Source organism: Drosophila innubila, assembly GCF_004354385.1.
Source record: "Drosophila innubila isolate TH190305 chromosome 2R unlocalized genomic scaffold, UK_Dinn_1.0 1_C_2R, whole genome shotgun sequence".
NCBI lineage: Eukaryota > Metazoa > Arthropoda > Insecta > Diptera > Drosophilidae > Drosophila > Drosophila innubila.
The window spans coordinates 14,117,910-14,139,188 of NW_022995374.1; the positions used below are offsets into that span (position 1 = coordinate 14,117,910).

The 21,279-nt window shown below is 35.4% G+C and overlaps 3 protein-coding genes across 10 annotated transcripts; 2 read left to right on the forward strand and 1 right to left on the reverse strand.

Moving 5' to 3' along the window:
• Positions 1-5: 5 nt before the first annotated feature.
• On the reverse strand, positions 6-12,663 carry LOC117783669 (protein shisa-5). Of its 7 annotated transcripts, XM_034621195.1 has the most exons (5): positions 12,421-12,663; positions 12,206-12,340; positions 782-902; positions 650-709; positions 6-582 (listed from the first exon to the last, which is right to left on the reverse strand). In XM_034621195.1, the coding sequence occupies exons 2-5, from the start codon at positions 12,306-12,308 to the stop codon at positions 420-422; spliced, it is 447 nt and encodes a 148-aa protein (XP_034477086.1). In that variant the 5' UTR covers positions 12,309-12,340; positions 12,421-12,663; the 3' UTR covers positions 6-419. The 7 variants fall into 7 exon arrangements, with proteins under 7 accessions (XP_034477086.1, XP_034477080.1, XP_034477079.1 ...); XM_034621189.1 differs by lacking the exons at positions 12,206-12,340; positions 12,421-12,663 and adding an exon at positions 11,094-11,252; XM_034621188.1 differs by lacking the exons at positions 12,206-12,340; positions 12,421-12,663 and adding an exon at positions 3,529-3,661.
• Positions 12,664-13,261: 598 nt separating this feature from the next.
• LOC117785712 (transcription factor BTF3 homolog 4) lies at positions 13,262-14,221 on the forward strand. Its single transcript, XM_034623905.1, has 2 exons — positions 13,262-13,415; positions 13,507-14,221. Exon 2 carries the CDS (start codon positions 13,507-13,509, stop codon positions 14,047-14,049), a length of 543 nt encoding a protein of 180 aa, XP_034479796.1. The 5' UTR covers positions 13,262-13,415; the 3' UTR covers positions 14,050-14,221.
• A 1,866-nt stretch (positions 14,222-16,087) lies between these two features.
• Positions 16,088-21,017, forward strand: LOC117785710 (GTP-binding protein 1). 2 transcript variants are annotated; one of them, XM_034623904.1, is made up of 5 exons: positions 16,088-16,233; positions 17,271-17,644; positions 18,491-18,671; positions 18,736-19,078; positions 19,338-21,017. In XM_034623904.1, the coding sequence occupies exons 2-5, from the start codon at positions 17,371-17,373 to the stop codon at positions 20,586-20,588; spliced, it is 2,049 nt and encodes a 682-aa protein (XP_034479795.1). In that variant the 5' UTR covers positions 16,088-16,233; positions 17,271-17,370; the 3' UTR covers positions 20,589-21,017. The 2 variants fall into 2 exon arrangements, with proteins under 2 accessions (XP_034479795.1, XP_034479794.1); XM_034623903.1 differs by lacking the exon at positions 16,088-16,233 and adding an exon at positions 17,054-17,189.
• The last annotated feature ends 262 nt before the right edge of the window (positions 21,018-21,279 follow it).

Genomic DNA, 21,279 nt, shown 5'->3' on the forward strand with positions numbered 1-21,279 from the left:
TGTCATTGTTATTTTGGTTTGTAAATGCTGCAAATTATGCATAAAATAACATAATTTGTTGCAAATCACACACTTTTATTAGCACTTTTCATTTTAAGCTTTGCTCTTATGTTCATAATATAAATTAAAAAATAAGTCGCTCTTAACATATTTACATCACAAATATTTGTGAATAATGACTAAGGAAATAATGTATTATGTTGATAACAACGAATGGCTTTTTATGTTGGATCTTTGGATGCCCCCAAGACATCTCGTATATAGCCTGTACATCGAGTCTATATATGATGCTATATAGACAACTATAAAGCGGCTGTTCATTTGTTTTTGGTCGAAGATTTGTGAGATGTAATCCAGCTTGGAATGCAGGCTAAATGGATAGATGATGAACGATGAACAGATCAAAGGAATCGATTGAATCAATAGTTGGGATTGTAGGGCATCTGCTTCTCGTAGCCGGCGGGCACAACGCTGGGAGCAGAGTTGGCCATGGCTGCGTCGTATGATGGTGGACTCATATTCGCACCTCCAGCGCCAGGAAATTGTTGCGCTGGCGGATAGGGAGCAACATGTGGTTGCATGCTGCAAATGAAATATAAAGTAGGGTAATTACTTGCATTTGAGTTGTGGTATTATCAATTAAACTTACCCAGGCATTGGTGGCTGTGCTGAAGGCATTGGCATAGGCATCTGCACGGTTATATTGGGACTACAAAGAAAAAGAGAGAGGAAATGGTTGAATTAACATACATTTTTGGTAAGTAGAGCAATCAAAACTTACGCAGCAGTCTGTGCAGGATATGGTGTACTGTATGTAGTGGGTTGATAGGTTGTTGCTGGTATTGCCGTCACTTGATAACCGCCAGGCGCTGTGTGTGTGGCCGATGTAACTACAACGGGTGCTGCAAATAAAAAAATACAAATCAATGCAATTAGTTGATAAGTTAATGTTATTTATTTAAGCATTTACCACGTTCATTTATTGTATAGCCTATATTTCTAGACGCTTCTGCACGACGCCTTAAACAGACGACAGTCGTGATAAGCACAATTAGCATAAATCCCAAGGATAAACCTATTATAAGTCCTGCTGCCATTTTATTTAATATCCAAATGAAATTCGCAATCTGTCACAATCGTTGCCTTTGAGATGACAATGCCAACTGCGTGCTGAGTACAATCATCAAGTCTAATCATAATACTTATAAAGTATATAAATATTGACTGATAAGAATTATACGCATGTATTATTCTCTCTTTTATCAAGAATTTCCCGTTCATAAAGTGACAAATAAGAACAGAGTTAACAATCGGACGCTTGTAAATTCGTATAAAAACAACAAAACAATCTAAAAGCTACTTCCCACTTGCAGTCAGTTAAAAGTGTAATGACGTCGTGTTCACACTAGATACAAGCATTTAAGAGATAAGTTCTTATACTATTTTTTATAACATTTAAATAAATTGTTGGATGAATTTAATAACAAACTTTACCACTTTGCTGTAATGCCAACTGTCTCTTTTTTTTTATGTAAACTGCCCACGCACTCATTGAGATAGTGAAAATAGCTATCACAATAACACAAATGATCCAGATCAGAAATGCTTCCATTGGAAATGACACATGTAGCACTCTCTACAAGACCACAAAGTGAACTGACTGCCAAACCGAATATTTGTATTTCTTTCCAAAAAAAAAAAAGAAACCCCCGCAAGTCATTTACGCGTACCTTGTATAAGTCTACATAAGCTCTTATTAGTTTATTATTTATCATCAACCTTTCGTAGATTAACTGATTAAATTTATAATTTTTTTTTAAATCAACTAGATAAAATAGGTGAAACAATTAAATGATTTTTAACTGCAATGAGAATTTATAAAGAAAATGTAACACGATGTAACAGCAGTCTGGAAATTGACTTAATTGACTTAAACAATTTCAACACAGATAAGGTGTAACCTGTGCAGTTATAAATAGTAGGGAAAGTTTTTTTAAACATACATGTTATCAGTTCTTATCAACAAACACATAGACATATCATAGATATATAATTTAAGTCGACTCATTGACAGACCTGCACCCTTCATTAATTCCGCTCGTCGATTGCGTCCGCGTGTAAGAAATACCGCTATGGAGGTCATAAAAAATACGGATAAAGTAAAGAACAATATCCAACAGATGCCGGCATTATCCATGGCTTAAACTAAATCGAAGTATACAAAAAAATAACAATACCCGATACGAACAACGCCAGAAACGCGCAACGACTAACAGAAAAATGCACAAACTACGTCCAAGTCCAGAGAGATTAGAACAGTATAAAGCACAAGTCATGCCATTAATTTGCAACAATTGAAAAGGGCAATCTGAAGAATCGTAAAGATAAGAAAGCCAAAAACAACTTGCCAAAGCTTTTTCAACTTACTCAGTTCATTCAAAGTTTTCACACGTCGTTGTTGACGCTTAAAATGCAGAGCATAGCTAATCGTACCAAAGATCAGGCTATAGCTACACACCTTAAAGAACACCCTTAGCATATGCTTTATAAGTATCAAATGGGGATTATAACTGTCTTCGGAACTAGACTCTGTCAAGAGCGTAGAGTTCTGCATTTCCAGGCAGTTCGAAAAAAACTAAACTCAGGTCAAGTGTTCAGTAAATCCATGAAATTAGTAAACTATTAAGCTAATCCATAGAATTAATTCGGGAGATAATGCATCAATTTATTAGATTATTGTCTCTCAGTATTAATGATTAGCTATTATCGATAAATTATAATTATAAGCGCCGGTCAAAATATATTACACTCTTAAGTTCCATTGAAACTGATTTAAATTTGGTTTTACATACTTGAGAAAAGTAATTTGAAATACTTTTTTTATCGCCACTTAAGTTGCATATTTTTTAGTTTCTATTCTCACATGTTTTTTTCAGTTTTTTTCACTAAAAATAAATACTTCATAATAACAAAATAAATTTATGAAATCATTTTAACATTTTTCAATTTCCTCTGTTTTTTAATCCTATGAACTCGTTTTCCATCTTTATCTATAAACCGGGCATAGACCATGATTAAAGCACATAGTAGAACTAAGACGAGCGTGTGATAGATTATAAAATTATAATCAAGTTTCATTCGCTCAGTTAAATGCGCCCAATAGGCGATTTCGAATACTGTTGCATTCATGTTGAATGTTTAACCCGAACACTGAATGATTCACTCGATGTATATTAAAACACAAACAGAGTTCATATATTGATTAAATATCAAAATTACCACTAAGTATACGTGTAATAAAAGGCAGCACAACATTTCATTACACTAAAATATCAGAGTAAGAGTTCACAGCATATATAAAGAGCATTGAATATAACCATGAGCCAAATGTTATATAGGAAAGACCTCTGAAACTGAATGACTGAACTCCACTATTAATATTGAGCACGAACTTCAACTACTTTAATAAATATTTATTTTATTTGAGCTCTGAACAACCATATTCTTTGCCTTATTTCTTGTACTCACTTGAATCATCGTTAATTTCTATACTCGTACTATCATGATTATCATCAGTGATTTCAAAGTTATGATAATCATTATTGTCCCGATCTCCGTTACAAGAAAAACAACCGTAACGCAACATTGCAACAATTATAAGCAGAAAAATTATAAAATAAAGACCAATCTGTTTATTATCGAGACCCATCGAGCGTGTGTAAACTTTGAAAACAACGAATCGACTGAAAAATTGTGTAGAAAATACATTGTAATACTATGCATTATTAAAGTTCGTGCTATAAAACTTATCGGGGTTACTCAAAGAGTGTATGGTGATTCAGTAAATGTACAGCATCAGCGGGTACATATTAAATTTGCTGAGAGCTGAGTGGAAAAGTTGCATGAAATGAGATTAGCATTATGTTAAGTACACTTCCAACGCTATATCGACGATTAAAAATCACATAATAAATGGTAAAGAGTACGTCACATATTAATTTTCCTGATTTTGAATAAATACATTCGTCATAATTATGATATTATAATTAAAACTAATAAATAAATAGTTATAAACACGTTAATACTGTGAAATAATATGTTTTTAATCACTTGGGATTATTTCACATTTATTCAGAGTTCATCTATTGATTAAATAGCTCATTTACCACTGTGGAATCGTCGGGGTTACTTCAAATGTGTGTCTAATCATGGAATTCACAGCATCGATAATTGAATAATAATTTATATTTATAATGAATTCCCTGTCGCAAGGTACATTTATTATATTCCAGTAAGTCTAAAACAAACTCTGAGTGATTCACTCGATCTATATTAGAATGCAAACAGAGTTCATCTTTTGATTAAGTACAATTACCACTAAGCAGTCTTCGACGTGTTTCCTCCTGCTCATTTCTGCTAAGTTCAGCACAAAAACTTAGTAGTTGACAAAAAGAGAAACAGAGATTACAGATATTACAGAGAAGATCAAATTCCGTATTGTTACCCATGAAACCTAAGAAATAGAGAAGCACTCTGTTGCTGAATGTATTGAACACTTTGAAAACAACGAATCGACTGAAGAAAATACATTGTAATAATTTGCATATGTATCTATACAACTATCTATAAAACTTATCGGGGTTACTCAAAGAGTATATGGTGAATCAGTAAATGCACAGCATCAGCGGGTACATATTTATTTTGCTGAGAGCTGAGTGGAAAAGTTGCATGAAATGAGATTAGCATTAAGTACACTTCCAACGCTATATCGACGATTAAAAATCACATAATAAACGGTAAAGAGTACGTCACATATTATTTTCCTGATTTCGATTGAATAAATTCGTCATAATTAAGTTTATTATAATTAAAACTTATTTCACTTTGTGGAATTTTTTTAATCAGTTCAAATACTATAGTTTCACAGATATGCAGAACTCAAACAGAGTTTACCTATTAATTAAATGGCGCAATTACCTATAAGTTGTCGCCTTTCCTCCTCATCATTTGCATTTTCGCAGGCACTACAACAATTCAATAAACTAAAACAACAGTGCTCACAGGCAACAGCAATAAAATCGCAACAACCCATGAAGAGTCAGAGAAGATCTGATCTCCGACACTGGATGTATTGAATACTTTGAGAGCAACGAATTGAATGAAGCATTGTGTAGAAAATTAATTTTGTTATTAGGAATTATTATAGTACGCACTATAAAACTTATCGAGGTTACTTAAAGAGTGTATAATTTATCAGTTAATGCACTGCATCAGCTGGCGCATATTTATTTATTTGAGCTGAGTGGAAAATTTGCTATTAATGAGATTAGTACTAAGTACACTTCCAACGCTATATTGACTAATAAAAAATGATTGCATTATTGCATAGTATGTGACATTTTAATTTCCCTGATTTTGATTAAATAAAATCACTTTCACTCTGTACATATTCTGTTTTTAAATAACAAATTTAAAATTTTTTCAAAGCTTTAATAACATATAAAAATTTTTTTTATTATTTTTATTTTTTTGATTATGCTTGAATTGGTTCTTTATAGTTTTATTTAAAATCTAATAGTTCGCAACATACGAACAGCGCATAGAAACTGTGTATAAATAAATAAATAGTTATAAACACGTTAATACTGTGAAATAATATGTTTTTATTCACTTGGGATTATTTCACATTTATTCAGAGTTCATCTATTGATTAAATAACTCAGTTATCACTGTGGAATCGTCGGGGTTACTTCAAATGTATGTCTAATCATGGAATTCACAGCATCAATAATTGAATAATAATTTACATACATACATAAATTACATACTTTTCATCGGGGTTAGTTATAAAGTGTATGATTAATGAATTTATGATGCCCAATAGGCGGTTTCAAGTATTTTTGCATTCATGTCGAAAGTCTAACCCAAACTCCGAATGATTAACTAAATTTATATTAAAAATCTGCGTTAATTTATTAATTAAATAGCACAATTACCATTAAGTTGTCGCCTATCACTTTCGCTTTCCCTATACCCATTTTTACAGCCGACACAACAATTCACTAAAGTCAAGCAGCAGAGCTCAATGGCAACACTAATAACATCGGAGCTACCCATGAAGAGACAGAACAGAACTGAGGTACAGGATGTAATAAACACATTGAAAACAACGAATCGAATGAAATACTATATGAAAAATACATCGTAATATTTTCCATTTTATTTATGATTCATGCTATAGATTTATTGGAAGTTACTTAAAGCTAGTGTGATTAATCAGTAGATTCATACCATATTCGTTTTAAAGAACTAAGTGGAAATGTAACTTCAAATGAAGAATAAAACTATTGTATACTTTTAGGCTGAACAAATGTATACCATTATAATCAATGCAAAAAAGTATGCTTCCATTTCATTTTTCTGCTCAAGTGAATTAAAATACAATGGAAAATATTTACAGATTTATATATGGACAAGCAAGCGAATAAGACCATATATACACTATAAAGTTTTTACGATTTATATAAATCGTGGTTGTGGAAATATAATATAACTATAACAAATATTAACGTTTTACCGTCGTTTTACTTAATTAATATAATAAGAAAATATTTATATTTACTATTATAAATCCGATCATTTAGTTGTTGTTGTTCCTTTTGTTGTCGCCACTTGCAGCAAATGCAACAGCAATTCAAAAAACAAGCTCCAAATATAATGGCTAGCACAAATATCACAAGTCCACAGAAAACTCTATCGCTCGTATCCCGGGGAAATGTACCACTATCCTTATGATAATTTCCATGAATGAAATTATAAGGAAAGTTCAAAACATCACCTTCTACGCGTACCGGAATCGAGGCTCCATCTAGCGTTACATATGATGTATGCATTTTTAGAGCTAAGAACTTAAACACGTTTGATTATCACGACGCGAGAATAGAAACTGACTATCGAATTCAATAGATATATTCTGAAAGCGATGCCAATAATCTGGAAAAGCCCGAGCGTCTAAGCACTGCGTCATAAACTTGCTGGAGAGCTGATTGGAAATTCTAATTGCAATTGTGTAATCGAAAAAAAAACACTAAACTTAAAGAATAAAATGCAAATACTTGAAGAGTTAAAAAGTTGAGAAACACATGAATCACAGAGATTACCCAAAGGAAAGTCAATATTATTTAATTAATAGACTCACCGGCATGTCGAAAGAGTTGAACATACATTCTAACAATAAAACAACAGCGAATAAAATGAATAGTTGCAACTGTAAGAACGACAGTCAACACTAACACAGCCAATGGCAGAAATGCCAGCCAATCCATTGCGGACACTTAACCAAAATTCATTATCCGTTCAGTTCACAACGAAATCACAAGTGCAAATGATTCTTCTACCATGGCCAACAGAACTGTAGCAATTGCAAATGCCATTTACAGCCAGAAATGGGGGAAAGAATGTAAAAAAAACAAGGCAGCTGCTATTGCCAGAGTTGATAAGAAACAGTCCCAAGAAATGAATGTCAAATCAAAAACAGTTGCAAAAGGACCTGTCTCCTTTACATACAATAATTGTGGCATACTTATCAGCTGCAACACATTATACAATCCAATAGCTGGGATTGTCACTTGAAGCGTCGCCGTCTTGTCAACGTCAGCTAAAGACGATTACAAATCCATAGATTGAAGAACTTTAATCAGTAACGCGTCTTTGTTATTATTTGCAATGATTGTGGGGCAACGGAAAGTTGTATTTATTGTGAAAAGTATTTATATTTATAATGATATGCAAACAGTTCAGCTGTTGCATGCAACTGAAGTCTATTGCATGAAATGCATCATAAACAAAAGCAAATCCATAATTGAATGCGATCGAGGCAACAGAAAAAAATGAGTCAAAATCAAAGGAATATATATGTAAACGCCTTGTTATCAGTGAGTATAAAAAGGGTTTATCTGACTGTTTCTTGTGCATTTCAACACGTTTCTTATGTTTTAAAACTTGTTAATTTCTATTATATTTATTGACAAGAGGAATGCGATTTGTTTTACTTAAATTATAATTTAAAATACTTATTTCAGCGATAGTCAGTATTTGTATAATAACGTTGTGCTCACTTAGAATTAGATTTTTTAAACTATTTATGTTATTTTTTTAAAATAATATAAATGTATAAACTTTAAAAAATATACTAAATTTCTCTATTCAAGTTATGTTTGTCCTGCATTTAATTTCAATACAATGTTCTAAGAATTTTAAATGTTGTCCTCTGTTTTACGGTTAGAAGCAACACGGATCCGAATTGATAGATATGCCATCACATCCACAATCAGAGCTGCTACTAGCGGTTGCCTCTATAACAATGCTTGCTACATCCAAGGTGGCTTCGACAGCATTCGCGGCTAGAAATATTTACAGATCTTCAGTGGGAATACCCCAAAACGCATTTTATTTCTGAAATATATTTAAATATCTACGGTAGCAGTAACAGGTTATCTTCGAAACTTTTCTTGCAGTTGCACTTCATTTATGTTCCTTCTTTTCTTTCTTCATGTTCTCAGCATGTTCCGTTCTTGCATTATTTATAGATCATTATGTTTTCAGCAAAAATAACATAATTTTGTCACATATTTCAATTAACTAATTATTGTTCTTTATTTTTATATTGCATCAATTGCAATTTTATCTTCACAAATTTCGCGATGCCGAATTATTAAACCATAAAATTGCATATAATAAAATCATAACAAAACTTGTTATTTACAAGATTTAGCATCCTTTGAAGTCGGTTCTTCAGAACACCCACAACAACAAATACTGACTAAAGCACTTGCAAATAAAAGACAGGCTCCAATTATCAATAATTCAATCATCCTTAAACAAATCGATCAAGACCCTTCTCAGAGCTAAGACAATCGAAGACGTTCGAGTAGAACGAGCTTACAACAGCAACTGATAGGTAGAGTATCTGTTCGCACTTCGAGTCGACATAACTGGAAAAATTGCATGCAAGAAACAGGTTTCTCTTATCAACGAAAAATATAAATAAATATAAATTTCAAAATTGAAATGACAACTGCACAGCGTTTAAAGAAGCTATACGCGTACTTTGTACTTGTTTACTGACAAATTCATAATGTTTTCACACTTTTGAAATTAACGTTTAAGGCAATCATAATTGCAGACTTGTTCAACCAAAATTCAATTAGCTTGTATATATTTGTAGAATATTTTAATACAACTAATACAATAATATATATCGGAGATCAGATTGTCATAAAATCACTGTCTGCAATTGCTGCTGAGAATTGTTGAGCAACAAGTTTCATTTTACAAATAAGGCACCTTTGACATTTAAATTTAAAAAGTACATGTATTTTTGAACGTCGTCAACAGTTAAAAAAAAAATTCAGAAATATATTCAAATTATGGGAATAACATAATTTCAATTTCATGAGGCTATAAAAAACTTTGAGACAACGTTAGGTTAATTTTAAAATTAAATATCTTATATTTGATAGTATGACACACTGATTAACTTAAGCGTTCTTACTCGTTTCTTGTTGCTTTCGCTTTTTGATGCAGCTGCAAATTATGACCGCGAGGAATCCGACGAGAACAATAACAAATAGACAGATCAGCACAATTGTGGAGATTTTCATTGGTTCATGTGCCATTTTATATATACAACTACAATTATTATTTGTTTATAAACTATTAATTCGAATAATACTTATTTAATTCAGTCTAAATTCACATTCAAACTACGCGTTGTGCATTTCTTTGGCGTTTGGCGGTAAATGAATCGCATGGAGAGCGATTTCTTGTTTTAAAGTAATTTGGATGTGGCTTGAAATTAGAGTATGATAAGATATGGCAACTCGCTTGTAACGTCACAAAATCGAATGGTCCCTGATTATGAGCTGTGAGTTAACTCAAAGCGCAGTAAAATTATAAAAGTTCTAAAGTGGACACAGAATTTACAACTATGTTGTGCGTCAATTGGATTCAGATTTCTGTAGCGGTTTCTTTTCTTTTCTCTTTTTGTTTGTTTATTTATATTAGCCAATTAGATTTCCTAATGGAAAATGCTTAAACCCAATTGATATTGAGAACTTCCAAGTATCGCCCATGATAATCTTTATTTGGGTCGACGTCTGCTGACGTCAGTAATGATTAACAAACACATTATTCAATTACACCTAACATGATCGTGTCCCCCAAATTAGGAAGACATAAAATAAGTTCCAATGAACTTTAGTAAAATCAAAATAAAAAACTATGTTAAAAAAGGTGTGGATCAAGGCAAATATTTTAAATCATAAATTTTAGACTTTATAATATAACAAATAATCATTGTCTTATTAAACGAAAAACTATATTTAAATTAATAAGCCAAATTTAGTAAAATGAAGTATTAACTTTAAATGTAAATCTTTTATTAATTTGGAAATAATTAATTAATATGTGATAATTAAGTAAAAAAAACTGTGAATATTTCGACTAAAAAGTCAAAGTTCAGTTTAATAACTGTAGGAATTGAGCGCGCACATACATAATTTAATCAATAAAGTATAAATAAATATATATAGTATAACTTATATATTTAAATTAGCAATGGAGAACAAAGGCCATTAATTTGATACATTTTTGTAATTTAACGACACATTGGGGAACAAAAGAGGGGAAATCAAGGGCAAGAAGGCTCTCGATTTCATGGGTCAAACGATTTCAGATAGGCTTAGTAAATTATATTACAAACAACAAATTAAAGCAAATCATATTATGCTGTTGTATATTAGGAGCTCATGACTTCACCGGTTGATTTACACCATAAGTCGAAAATCTCCACGAAAAGTCCAATTTTAGTAAGAAATCGATGAAAAATTTCTTGGAAATTCAAATGTCCAAAGCCACAATATAATTGTTAAAAATAAGCAATCGAGGCACGTGATAACATTTTCCAGGAAAAATCCCTGACAAAAACATTGTAATCTTATACTCTTTATAAGAGCATATTATCATGGTTAATGTTTGAGTGCCTTCTACTAATACTAATTTTTTGTATCGAATTTAGTTGATATTTTACTCACAACTAGAAACCACTGTAGCCGTCTGCAATCGCATTTGTCGCACTCTTAATATTCTCAGTATCGCGATCAACACACAAACACAAAAGAGAACCAAAATTGGTATCCAAACACCCAAATAAAGATAAACCATGTTAATGGGGAAAAATTACGTGAAACTCCACGTGGGGTTTTAAAAGGTTCGAATGCCTGAGGTATACTGAACGATATTTATCGTGTAAACTTAACTTGAACTTAAATTTGTTATCAATTGCATTATTTATCTACTTGAAAAGAAAAAAAGAACGCAAAGTTTATCTACAATGGCGCTACATTTGGTAGGCTATATGGAATATAATAACAAATTGGATTTTAGAGGAACAAATCTTCAAAATATAAAGAAAAATTATTACTAAATACACTTTATTTTAAAAACGTCAATCAAAATAAAAAATGGCATTTCAGAAAATTAATCACATAATAGTATTAAATATACGGAAAATACTAAAATATATGTGTATGGAATACATCCTAAATATGCAGAATATACTGAAATATCAGCTACCTTATAGCGCTATAGAGAACGAAATGACAATCGAATGAAAAGCCTTAGATAAGATAGACAATAATTAATTTGATAATTATTAGTCATTCGATCGATGATAGCATGTACATATGTATTGGCTTATAATAATAATTTAATTATATATAAATAATGTGTGCACATCAGATATCGATGATAATTAATTTAAAGCCCGATACAAGACAAAGACAAAGGGAAATTCGCCTTTGTTTACGAAAGAGAGTGCAGGGCAAAATGTAAAAATGAACAAGCAAAAAGACTCTTGCGCGTAAGTATGTATGTGTAGATAGAATTCATACATACATATGTACTTAATTTCATTGATGGTTTAAAAATGTAAAACGAATAGGCAGAATTGTAAACAATAAAAAATAAAGAGATTAGTCACACAAGTATTGCTTCCTATTCAGTTATCAAATGAGTACACATACATATATATGCAAATATATGTATTTACATATACATATTTATTTATTTGCATGTGTGTACATCCCCCTTCTCGATATCTGAGTTATGAGTCATCATGGAATAAGATTTAACAGGATGTACTTACTTGACAACACTGTGCCCCGACGTTGGCTGGAGCAACAATAACCACAGCAACTCATAATGAGGAAGGTCAAAAGAAAGAACATAAAGATTCCCCAGAAATCCATCGCAAAATCGTCCAAATCGTCGAAATCACCCACTGTCCATTGTGAAATGAAACCAATAAGAAAAATATATGTACTCAAATATACTAAGTGCACAAACTTCAAACATACTCACGTTTAATGCCTTGTTGCTAGTTTGCTAGTAAATGCGGTAAAGTTTATTAATAATTAAAATGTATATTCCACTTGTTGCCACTCGTTTTGTTGTTGCCGCTTTCTCGTTAGCTCTTGTAATTAGCAAACGTGTAATTTTACAAATATATGCTTTGAGCTTATTAGTTCAACGAAGTTCACCGTATTGAATTAATCAAATCAACTTTATAACGCGCCTTATCTAATCTATTAAACTGAAAGATTACTAATCTTTTCAACTTCTCTCGCCCATTCTCGGCTCTTAAGAGACAAAGCGTTGCCACCTGGCCCAAATTTTCCCACAAGACCGAAAGGTTGCCACCCTGTTCAATTCACCGATCTGGCTATATGTATAAATTTTGGTAAATTGTCAAAATTGGTAACTTAAATTGGTAGATTAAAATTGGTAAATTAACTTTGAATGTGATGTAATTTCGAATTTTAAATTTTTATCAAATTATTCATATTTTTTTGAGTTTTTTGCATTTTTAAATCTGCAATTCTTATCATTATGGTGGCGGTCGGCCGATATGCATTTGTCGCAACCATACAAAAGGTGGCGCTAGCAAATGACAGATGCCCTATGGTTCGTTTTACAGCACTGCAGAACTAAGCTGTGTTGAGTCTGCACGAGACCAGCTGTTGCCCTTATCGATAGCTTATCGCAATATCGATTTACACAAAGTTTTCTGAAAAAATCAGTAAAACGTAAAAGAAACTTGAGGTAAATATGACATTAATAAGAAAAATAATTAATAATTTAATTGATTAAAGTCTGACAAGGATAATGCCAGCAGTTATTTAGTTTAGTTTATTTAATCGATAGTGAGGGAAAGCTTAGTGTTTGTTAGAAGTACTACACACTTATACATACTGCTTTGCCATTTTTATCATGGCGATTTCTTTTTGACATTTGACTACAACTGGGCGCACGTGTTTTTCGGGCTAAGCTCTGTGCTAAATTATAGTAAAATCAAAGTAATTTCCGATTGTATTTTGAGCATAACTAAACGACAAAATTAAAGAAAATACTAAATAATTTGTGTGCGTGCGTGTGTGTGTATTTCAGATGAATCCGGAGAAGCTTAAGAAGTTGCAGGCACAGGTGCGCATTGGCGGCAAGGGAACCCCACGCCGCAAGAAGAAGATCGTGCACTCTACCCCTGCCACCGATGACAAGAAGTTGCAGTCATCGCTGAAGAAGCTATCGGTGAACACCATACCCGGCATCGAGGAGGTGAACATCATCAAAAACGACGGCACCGTCATCCATTTCAACAACCCGAAGGCGCAAGCTTCGCTGCCCACGAACACGTTCGCCATTACCGGTCATGGTGAGAACAAGACGATCTCGGAGATGCTGCCCGGCATTCTGACACAATTGGGTCCCCAGGACATCAATCAGCTGAAGAAGATTGCGTCCGAGATTGCTAGCAAGAGCAGCGCTGCTGGTGGTATTGGCGCTCCCGGCATCGCTGCCGCCGCCGCTGCTGCTGCGGATGCTGGCGATGATGATGTGCCCGATCTGGTCGAGAACTTTGAGGAGGTGGCAATTGCTGGTGCCAGTGCTGAGCAGGCCAAGAAATCTGGTGAAGTTGCGGCATCTGCCTAAGCAACAACAACACACAACAACAACACATACACATAAACACAAACACACACACATACACTACATACATACGAAGAGAGGGAGAAACTTCTCTTTTGCTATTGGGGGTCATACAACAACAACAATAACAACAAAAATAAAGGCATCCAAGTGATCGCTGAGAACAGAACACACATAAAATATAATAATTATATTATTAATATATTAAGGGTATTTTCAACTTTAAAAATAGTTATAGTTGGAAGCGCGCGCAGCATCAAAACAACAAATACAACAAATATATATATATATATGTACAAGAAAAATAATTATGTATTTCCAAGCGATTAAAGCACGTTTCCACTACACATACGAAAACCAGCACGTTTCCACTGACTAAACTAACGCAGCATTCTATTGTCTATTTTGCCTCCCACCCAACATTACATTCATAATTAACATACATATATACAAGAAATCCCATAGTATCTACAGTTTTGATTATTTCAAATATTGTGAATATGTGAATGTGAATATTCAAAGTGATGGAAACACTCCAGATAAAGTCATTGCCAGTTGCGTGCGTGTGTGTGCAACGGGAGCAGCAGCAGCAACCATGTTGAGAATATATTTTTAGCATTAGCATTACTTCTCCTATCCTCCTACTCCACCACCAACAACAACACATGCATGTAAGAGAGCAACTGCTGAGAGTAATATTACCTCTCCCCCTGATGTTACCAAACTTGGATTTAATGTTCATATAACAACAATAATAGTAAAAAGAAAACTTTGGATCAAGTGAATCACAATGATGCAACACGACATTTTACCAAAATTGTTAAAAACATTTTTTATAATTTGTAAACTATTTTTTTAGACTATCATACATACATTAAAAAGAACTGTGAAAATAAAACTCATTCATATTGTAAGCGTTTATTTCTGGCTTGCATAACTCATGCCCCCACCGCCCCCGCCGGTACGCACAAACACACACACGCACGCTTACATCTCTGTGTGCGAAGACATATGCGTGCAGGTATGTGTGTGTGTGTATGCTTAGCAACGCCTTTTGGAATAAAGTGAGTGAGAGAGAGGGAGACGAGCAGAGTGTTAGAAGAAGAAGCAGAAGCACGCGGCAGACAAAAAAAGAAAAAAAAAACTTGTTGACATTGAAATTTAGGTTTAAGCTTCTTGCAGCTGTTTGAAGTTTAAAGAACTTTGTGCTTAAGTTTAAGTGAAAATCATCAACAATTGCGTCGTTTTGCATTCTAATGAACGCACTAACTGTACTAATGAAGGCGGCGTTTAAAACCGATTGCAAGCTATCAGGAAAATATGTACATAACAAAATAATAGCAATTCAAAGGTGAAAACTTTGTACACATACATACAAACATTGTTATAAATGTCAATGCGATTGTGTTTGTGCGTATGTGAGGCTGGTTTTAGTTATTTTATAATATTTGCCATGCGTCACGCTTACGTTCTATGTCTATTACAAAATAAACACATTTTAAATGTGTGCAACTTGTGTTTCGCGAAGTTTCTATCAACAATCTGCGGTTAATGCTTATCAAATTGTGCAAGGCCATAAAAATACCGCAATAATGGGTTGAACAATATGTAAACGTTTAAAAAAAAACCTAGAACCAAGTGTCATAAGTCATATATTTATAGTTTAATATATATTTTTAAAAACATTGCGGTTTTCTTTAACCAAACAATTGCCACTTCCCCTTTTAGTGAAATCGAAAGTTGGCGCTCAATATAGATACCGATTTTTACACAAACATTGATATCGATAGTGTCAGTGGCAGCCCCAAAATTTTAACTTAATCCAAACGATTTGAAAACGCCGGTATCGGTGATAAATATGCCCAGCGCACAATTTAAATGTAAAGTAATTTTTAAAATTTTAATAATTCTAGCTTCAAAATTATTGAAATAGCAATTTGATCCATTTTGGAATTTGTTCAAAATATGATTCTGCGAGCCAAGCCTTGCCAACACGTTTTTGGGTTCAAGGCTGCCACATCAGTAAAAAACAGAATTTACGTGGCTTGGGACAGACAGAAAAACAATTCAGGAGTAATTTTACTAATTATTAAATTTAATGTAATATTAGTTAATGCACCTGTGGCAAAATTCAATGTGCATAGTGCAAATACACCAATAGCCATTAAACAAAGAGCCTAATGAACTGTAAGTAGCCGCACATATTGTAAAACTCGGCGGGATTCCAAAAGCCTCTGCGCCTGCAACAGGAGTTCTTTGATCAAAACATCCCTTTCACTTTTACTTTTAATTGTCAATCAGTTTGCACCCACGTAGCTGATTTTCAAGTGTATATAAAAAGTGCAATTGTCGACGCAGCTGATTTTCAGTTTGTTATTCAATGTTGAACACCTTCCCTACCAATTGGAAGAGTGGAAAAACAAGATACAAAATACAAAAGAAAAAGCACAACAAAAGAAAAGGCGCAACATTAAGTGCACACATGCATACATACATACATGCACACAACTAGGTATATATACATATGTATGTGGGCGCTAAAAATAAACAAAATTTAGCATTTTGTTTTGAAAACAGCAAACAAAGTGATCTGTGTGTACGTCAACAAATAATTTGCTTACATAAAACACAGTGCAGAGAAACAAACATAAACAGTTGAGATTTGCCAAACAATCACACACACACACTAATACATACGTATGTTCATTGTAATTCCCCCTGGGTTTTGCCGTCTTCGGTATCAGCTGTTTACCATTGGCCAGCAGCTGCTGCTTGTTCTTTGGCGTCGTCGTTCGGTCTGCTCAGTAACGGCTATTTCGCATTCGATTGAAATTGCCAAAGCGCTCTCTCTCTCTCTCTGTCGTTCTACACCAGCTGTTGCGGTTTCTTTTAGGCGTCGTTATTTTCAATTCGATTGAAATTGCAAGCGCTTCCTTTCTCTCTTTGGCTCTCTTGCTGATGAAACTGAAACTCTTTTTCCGCAAGAAATTTCTAGCAAATATTGCGTCAGTTCATACATAGTATTTCATCAGATATTTGTATAAAAGAGGCGCTTTCAACAAAGCATCTTTTATTACGCTAAAGAAATGCAAGCGAAACGGATGCCAATAAAAACTCAACTAAGGCAATTGGGCATAGGATAGGTTAGGAATACATACAAACATAAACAAGTGTAATTCATTAAATTATTTATTGACTTTCTTTAAATCATTTTATATTTATAGAATCATCCTAAGCGCACAACAACATTACTCACACAGTCAGGCAATGATTCCAAGGATATAAAGTTCCATAAATCAGCTTAGTTAGAAACCATCACCGATCATGAACAACAACAACAATCCAGCGCCACCTTCAAATGGTGCAAATGTGGGCGTGGCCGTGGGAGTGGGCATTAAATGCGCCCGGAGCAACATCTTCAATGTGGACGGATTGCCCACACAGCTGCAGCAGCTGAGCATCGACTATGCCAGCATCCGTGGCAAGGATGTCCTGGTGAATCCCACAGAGTCCCAACTGCAGCTACTCAAGCGGCGTCTCCTCGATCGCATTGCGGACAGCTGTGGGGAGACAATCTACGAGATTGGCGTGGGCGAGGGTAAGTCGGGATTACCCCACTCCAAACTCCACACTCCACACTTGAATCTAACTATAACCGTTACTTAAAAAAAAAAGTGGGCGGTTACAGCCGAGCACGCTCGACGGTAGGATACCCTGTGCCCAGGTACTCTGTACTCTGTTGATTTTCGACCGATTGTTCCTATGCCATATCTATATGATATTTGAAACCGAATTAAACCAAATTGGTTCAGAATTTACAAAACCAACTTAAATGCATATTCAAAGAACAAAAAACTTTTTCATACTAGAAGTTGATTTTTGACCGATCGGTCCTATGACAGCTATATGATATAGTGGACCGATTTGACCAAGTTTGATCAGGATGTATAATACCGGCCCAAATGCATATTCTATCAGTTTGGCTAAGATATCTTAAAAAACAAAAAACTTTTTCATACTGAGACTTAATTTTCGACGAATCGTTCCTATGGCAGCTGTATGATATAGCAGTCAGATCCAAAAATAAAAACAAACTTGATCTGCGTACGGTATCCAGGAACCTACATTTCAAGTTTGAAGTGTCTAGCTCTTATGGTTTCTGAGATCGACGCGTTCAAACAGACGGACAGACATTGATGTTGATCAGGAATATATATACTTAATCGCAGCAAGATCGGACAAGTAGAACGGCAGTAATAGCTAACCAAAGTTATTAATAATTAAGACAATACAAGCACCCAAAAGTATGCAGTAGTCTTTTTTAGATACTAATTTCTATAAAGTACTTTTAAATATGTATATTGAAAGAAGTAACGGGTATTCTATGGTCGGGATCTCTTCTATAGTCTTTCCGACTTGTCTAATTTATAAAATCACCTTTTAGATGGCAGCGATAGTGGCTTGAATGCCGAGCAGTTTGAGGCCTCCATGGAGACGCTGCGTCAACTGTCGGTTGCCATTGATGCAGACATGGTCAAGCTGCGGGAACGACCATCCGAGAAGGGCAAAATTGGCCAGTTTCTGTTGCGCAAACACATTGAGACTACGGACTTTATGGAGATACGGTGAGTGGTTTGGATCCACTGCATCTTAATGTCATCTCTCAACGAAGAACTGTCTCTCTTGCAGCGTTGCGGTGGTGGGCAATGTGGATGCTGGCAAATCCACGCTGCTGGGCGTGCTCACCCACGGCGAACTGGACAATGGGCGTGGCCATGCGAGGCAGCGTCTCTTCAGGCACAAACACGAGATTGAGAGCGGACGCACCAGCTCGGTGGGCAATGACATCCTTGGATTCGACGGCATTGGCAATGTGGTGAATAAACCCGATCATGGCCATCTCGACTGGGTCAAGATATGCGAGAAGTCGGCCAAGGTGATCACCTTCATAGATTTGGCGGGACATGAGCGCTATCTGAAAACCACCGTGTTTGGAATGACGGGACACGCGCCGGATTTTGGCATGTTGATGGTAAGAGAAAAAACCTTTCTGTAACATACGTGTATCTATATTAATATAAATCAAGATTCACTCCCATAACCTATATTTAAATGAATGTAAGTTAGGATTCCTTCCTAAAACTGTATATTCTTATTACTATTAGAGTCGGTAAAGAGCTAAGTTTATTATTTTTCAGTCTTTAAGGATAAAATTGTTATTTTCAATTAAACTTTCCAATTTTAATGAATATATAAGTAATTATTAAGTATTCCCCTTAATCCTTTGTCAGATTGGCGCTAATGCGGGCATCATTGGCATGACCAAGGAGCATCTGGGCCTGGCATTGGCTCTGGCCGTACCTGTCTTTGTGGTGGTTACCAAAATCGACATGTGTCCGCCCAATGTGCTCCAGGATAATATGAAGTTGCTCTTCAAGATGCTGAAATCCCAGGGCTGCCGTAAGGTGCCGGTTGTGGTGCGCACCCAGGACGATGTGGTGCTCAGTGCCACGAATTTTGTGAGCGAACGCTTGTGCCCCATCTTCCAGGTATCCAATGTGAACGGTGACAATCTGGAGCTGCTCAAGATGTTCCTCAATCTGCTGAGCACACGCATGGCCGGCTCCGAGAATCTTCCAGCCGAATTCCAAATCGACGATGTGTATTCGGTGCCCGGCGTGGGAACTGTCGTATCCGGTACTTGCCTGCAGGGCACCATCAAACTGAACGATGTGCTGATGCTCGGTCCGAATGCGGTGGGCAGCTTTGTGCCCATCACCATCAAGAGCATCCATCGCAAGCGGATGAATGTGGAGCGTGTGCGTTGCGGACAGACGGCCAGCTTTGCGCTCAAGAAAATTAAGCGAGCTTATCTGCGCAAGGGCATGGTGATGGTCTCGCCGGAGCTGAAGCCGCAGGCTTGCTGGGAATTTGAGGGCGAAATCCTGGTGCTTCATCACCCGACAACGATCTCGGCACGCTACCAGGCCATGGTGCACTGCGGCAGCATACGCCAAACCGCATCCATAGTGCACATGTCCCGTGAGTGTCTGCGTACCGGAGACAAGGCACATGTCAAGTTCCGGTTCATCAAGCAGCCGGAGTACATACGGGCGGGACAACGTTTGGTCTTTCGCGAGGGTCGCACCAAAGCCGTGGGCAACATACTGCGTCCCATGCCACATGCCGCTGCCTCGCCCTATCGCCCCAAGCCGGCCAAGATGCAGTCGCGTGCCCACAACGGCAGCAACAGCGCCAGCAATCAGCAGCGTCACAGTGGCCAAGGCTCATCCTCGGCAGCATCGGCCTCAGCTGGTGGCAGCAAGGATGCCGGCGAGGACAGCAAACAGAACGGAGATCGACGCGAGGGCAGCCGGCGAGGAGGCAAGCGGAAACGCAACAATCGCCCCCAAATAACCAGCAGCTCCTCAACTGTAACTGCTACAGGAACCGCAGGAGTCGGATCAGGGGCGCCAGTTAATGGCAGCAGTTCCTCCAATCCGGTGGAGCCAACGCCGCCACAGCCAAAACAACAAAACTAGAACTTTGTGGTCCGTCTTCTTCTTATATTCAAATTCATTTGTTAGTTGTTAAGCTCCAAAGTATTTTTGGCAATCCGGTTGTGCGTTGGGATCGAGGATAGTTAAGAAAAGTTAAAAGAGAAACTATTTTGCTACAGCTAACAAATCACCCAGGAAACAACATTAGCTCGGAATTCTGTGTAAATTTGCAAAAAAAAATAAAATTAATAAATTTCTTGTTTTCGTCCATGTAAAGAGAGAGAGAAAAGAATTTGGTAAGAACTATTTAAGAAAAATTGATTATGACTTTTCAGAATAGAACTTTAAGATTGACTAATGAATGATCTTTTGAATTGTGCACCTTATGATTTCATTTTGGTTATTTTTCTACATTTAATATTATAGTTACGTTGAAACGTATTTAAATTACACAATAAATTAAAAGTTTGACAAACTCTAAAAATACTCGTATTGTTTTCCATTTTGTGATGCGAAATATGAAGTGGAAACAAACTACAGATTAAACATTGGAATTTCAAATTGAATATGATTTTTCTGAATTATCTGTTAATTTGATTTCATGTTTCTAAATTTAACAAAAAAAAAGATATTAAATTTATCGGAATCACAAGATGTATTTAAAATATGACAAAAAAAAAATGAATAAGCGTCTATTGATTTTGTCTATATAATGCTTAATGATTCTTTTTAA

Coding starts and splice junctions, on each gene's coding strand:
- LOC117783669 (XM_034621189.1), bottom strand. CDS start 11,223: ATGGTTTATCTTTATTTGGGTGTTTGGATACCAATTTTGGTTCTCTTT. Junction 710..781: donor TATCCTGCACAGACTGCTGC/GTAAGTTTTGAT, acceptor TTTTCTTTGTAG/TCCCAATATAACCGTGCAGA. Junction 583..649: donor GCACAGCCACCAATGCCTGG/GTAAGTTTAATT, acceptor TTTCATTTGCAG/CATGCAACCACATGTTGCTC.
- LOC117785712 (XM_034623905.1), top strand. CDS start 13,507: ATGAATCCGGAGAAGCTTAAGAAGTTGCAGGCACAGGTGCGCATTGGC.
- LOC117785710 (XM_034623904.1), top strand. CDS start 17,371: ATGAACAACAACAACAATCCAGCGCCACCTTCAAATGGTGCAAATGTG. Junction 18,672..18,735: donor ACGGACTTTATGGAGATACG/GTGAGTGGTTTG, acceptor TCTCTCTTGCAG/CGTTGCGGTGGTGGGCAATG. Junction 19,079..19,337: donor CGGATTTTGGCATGTTGATG/GTAAGAGAAAAA, acceptor ATCCTTTGTCAG/ATTGGCGCTAATGCGGGCAT.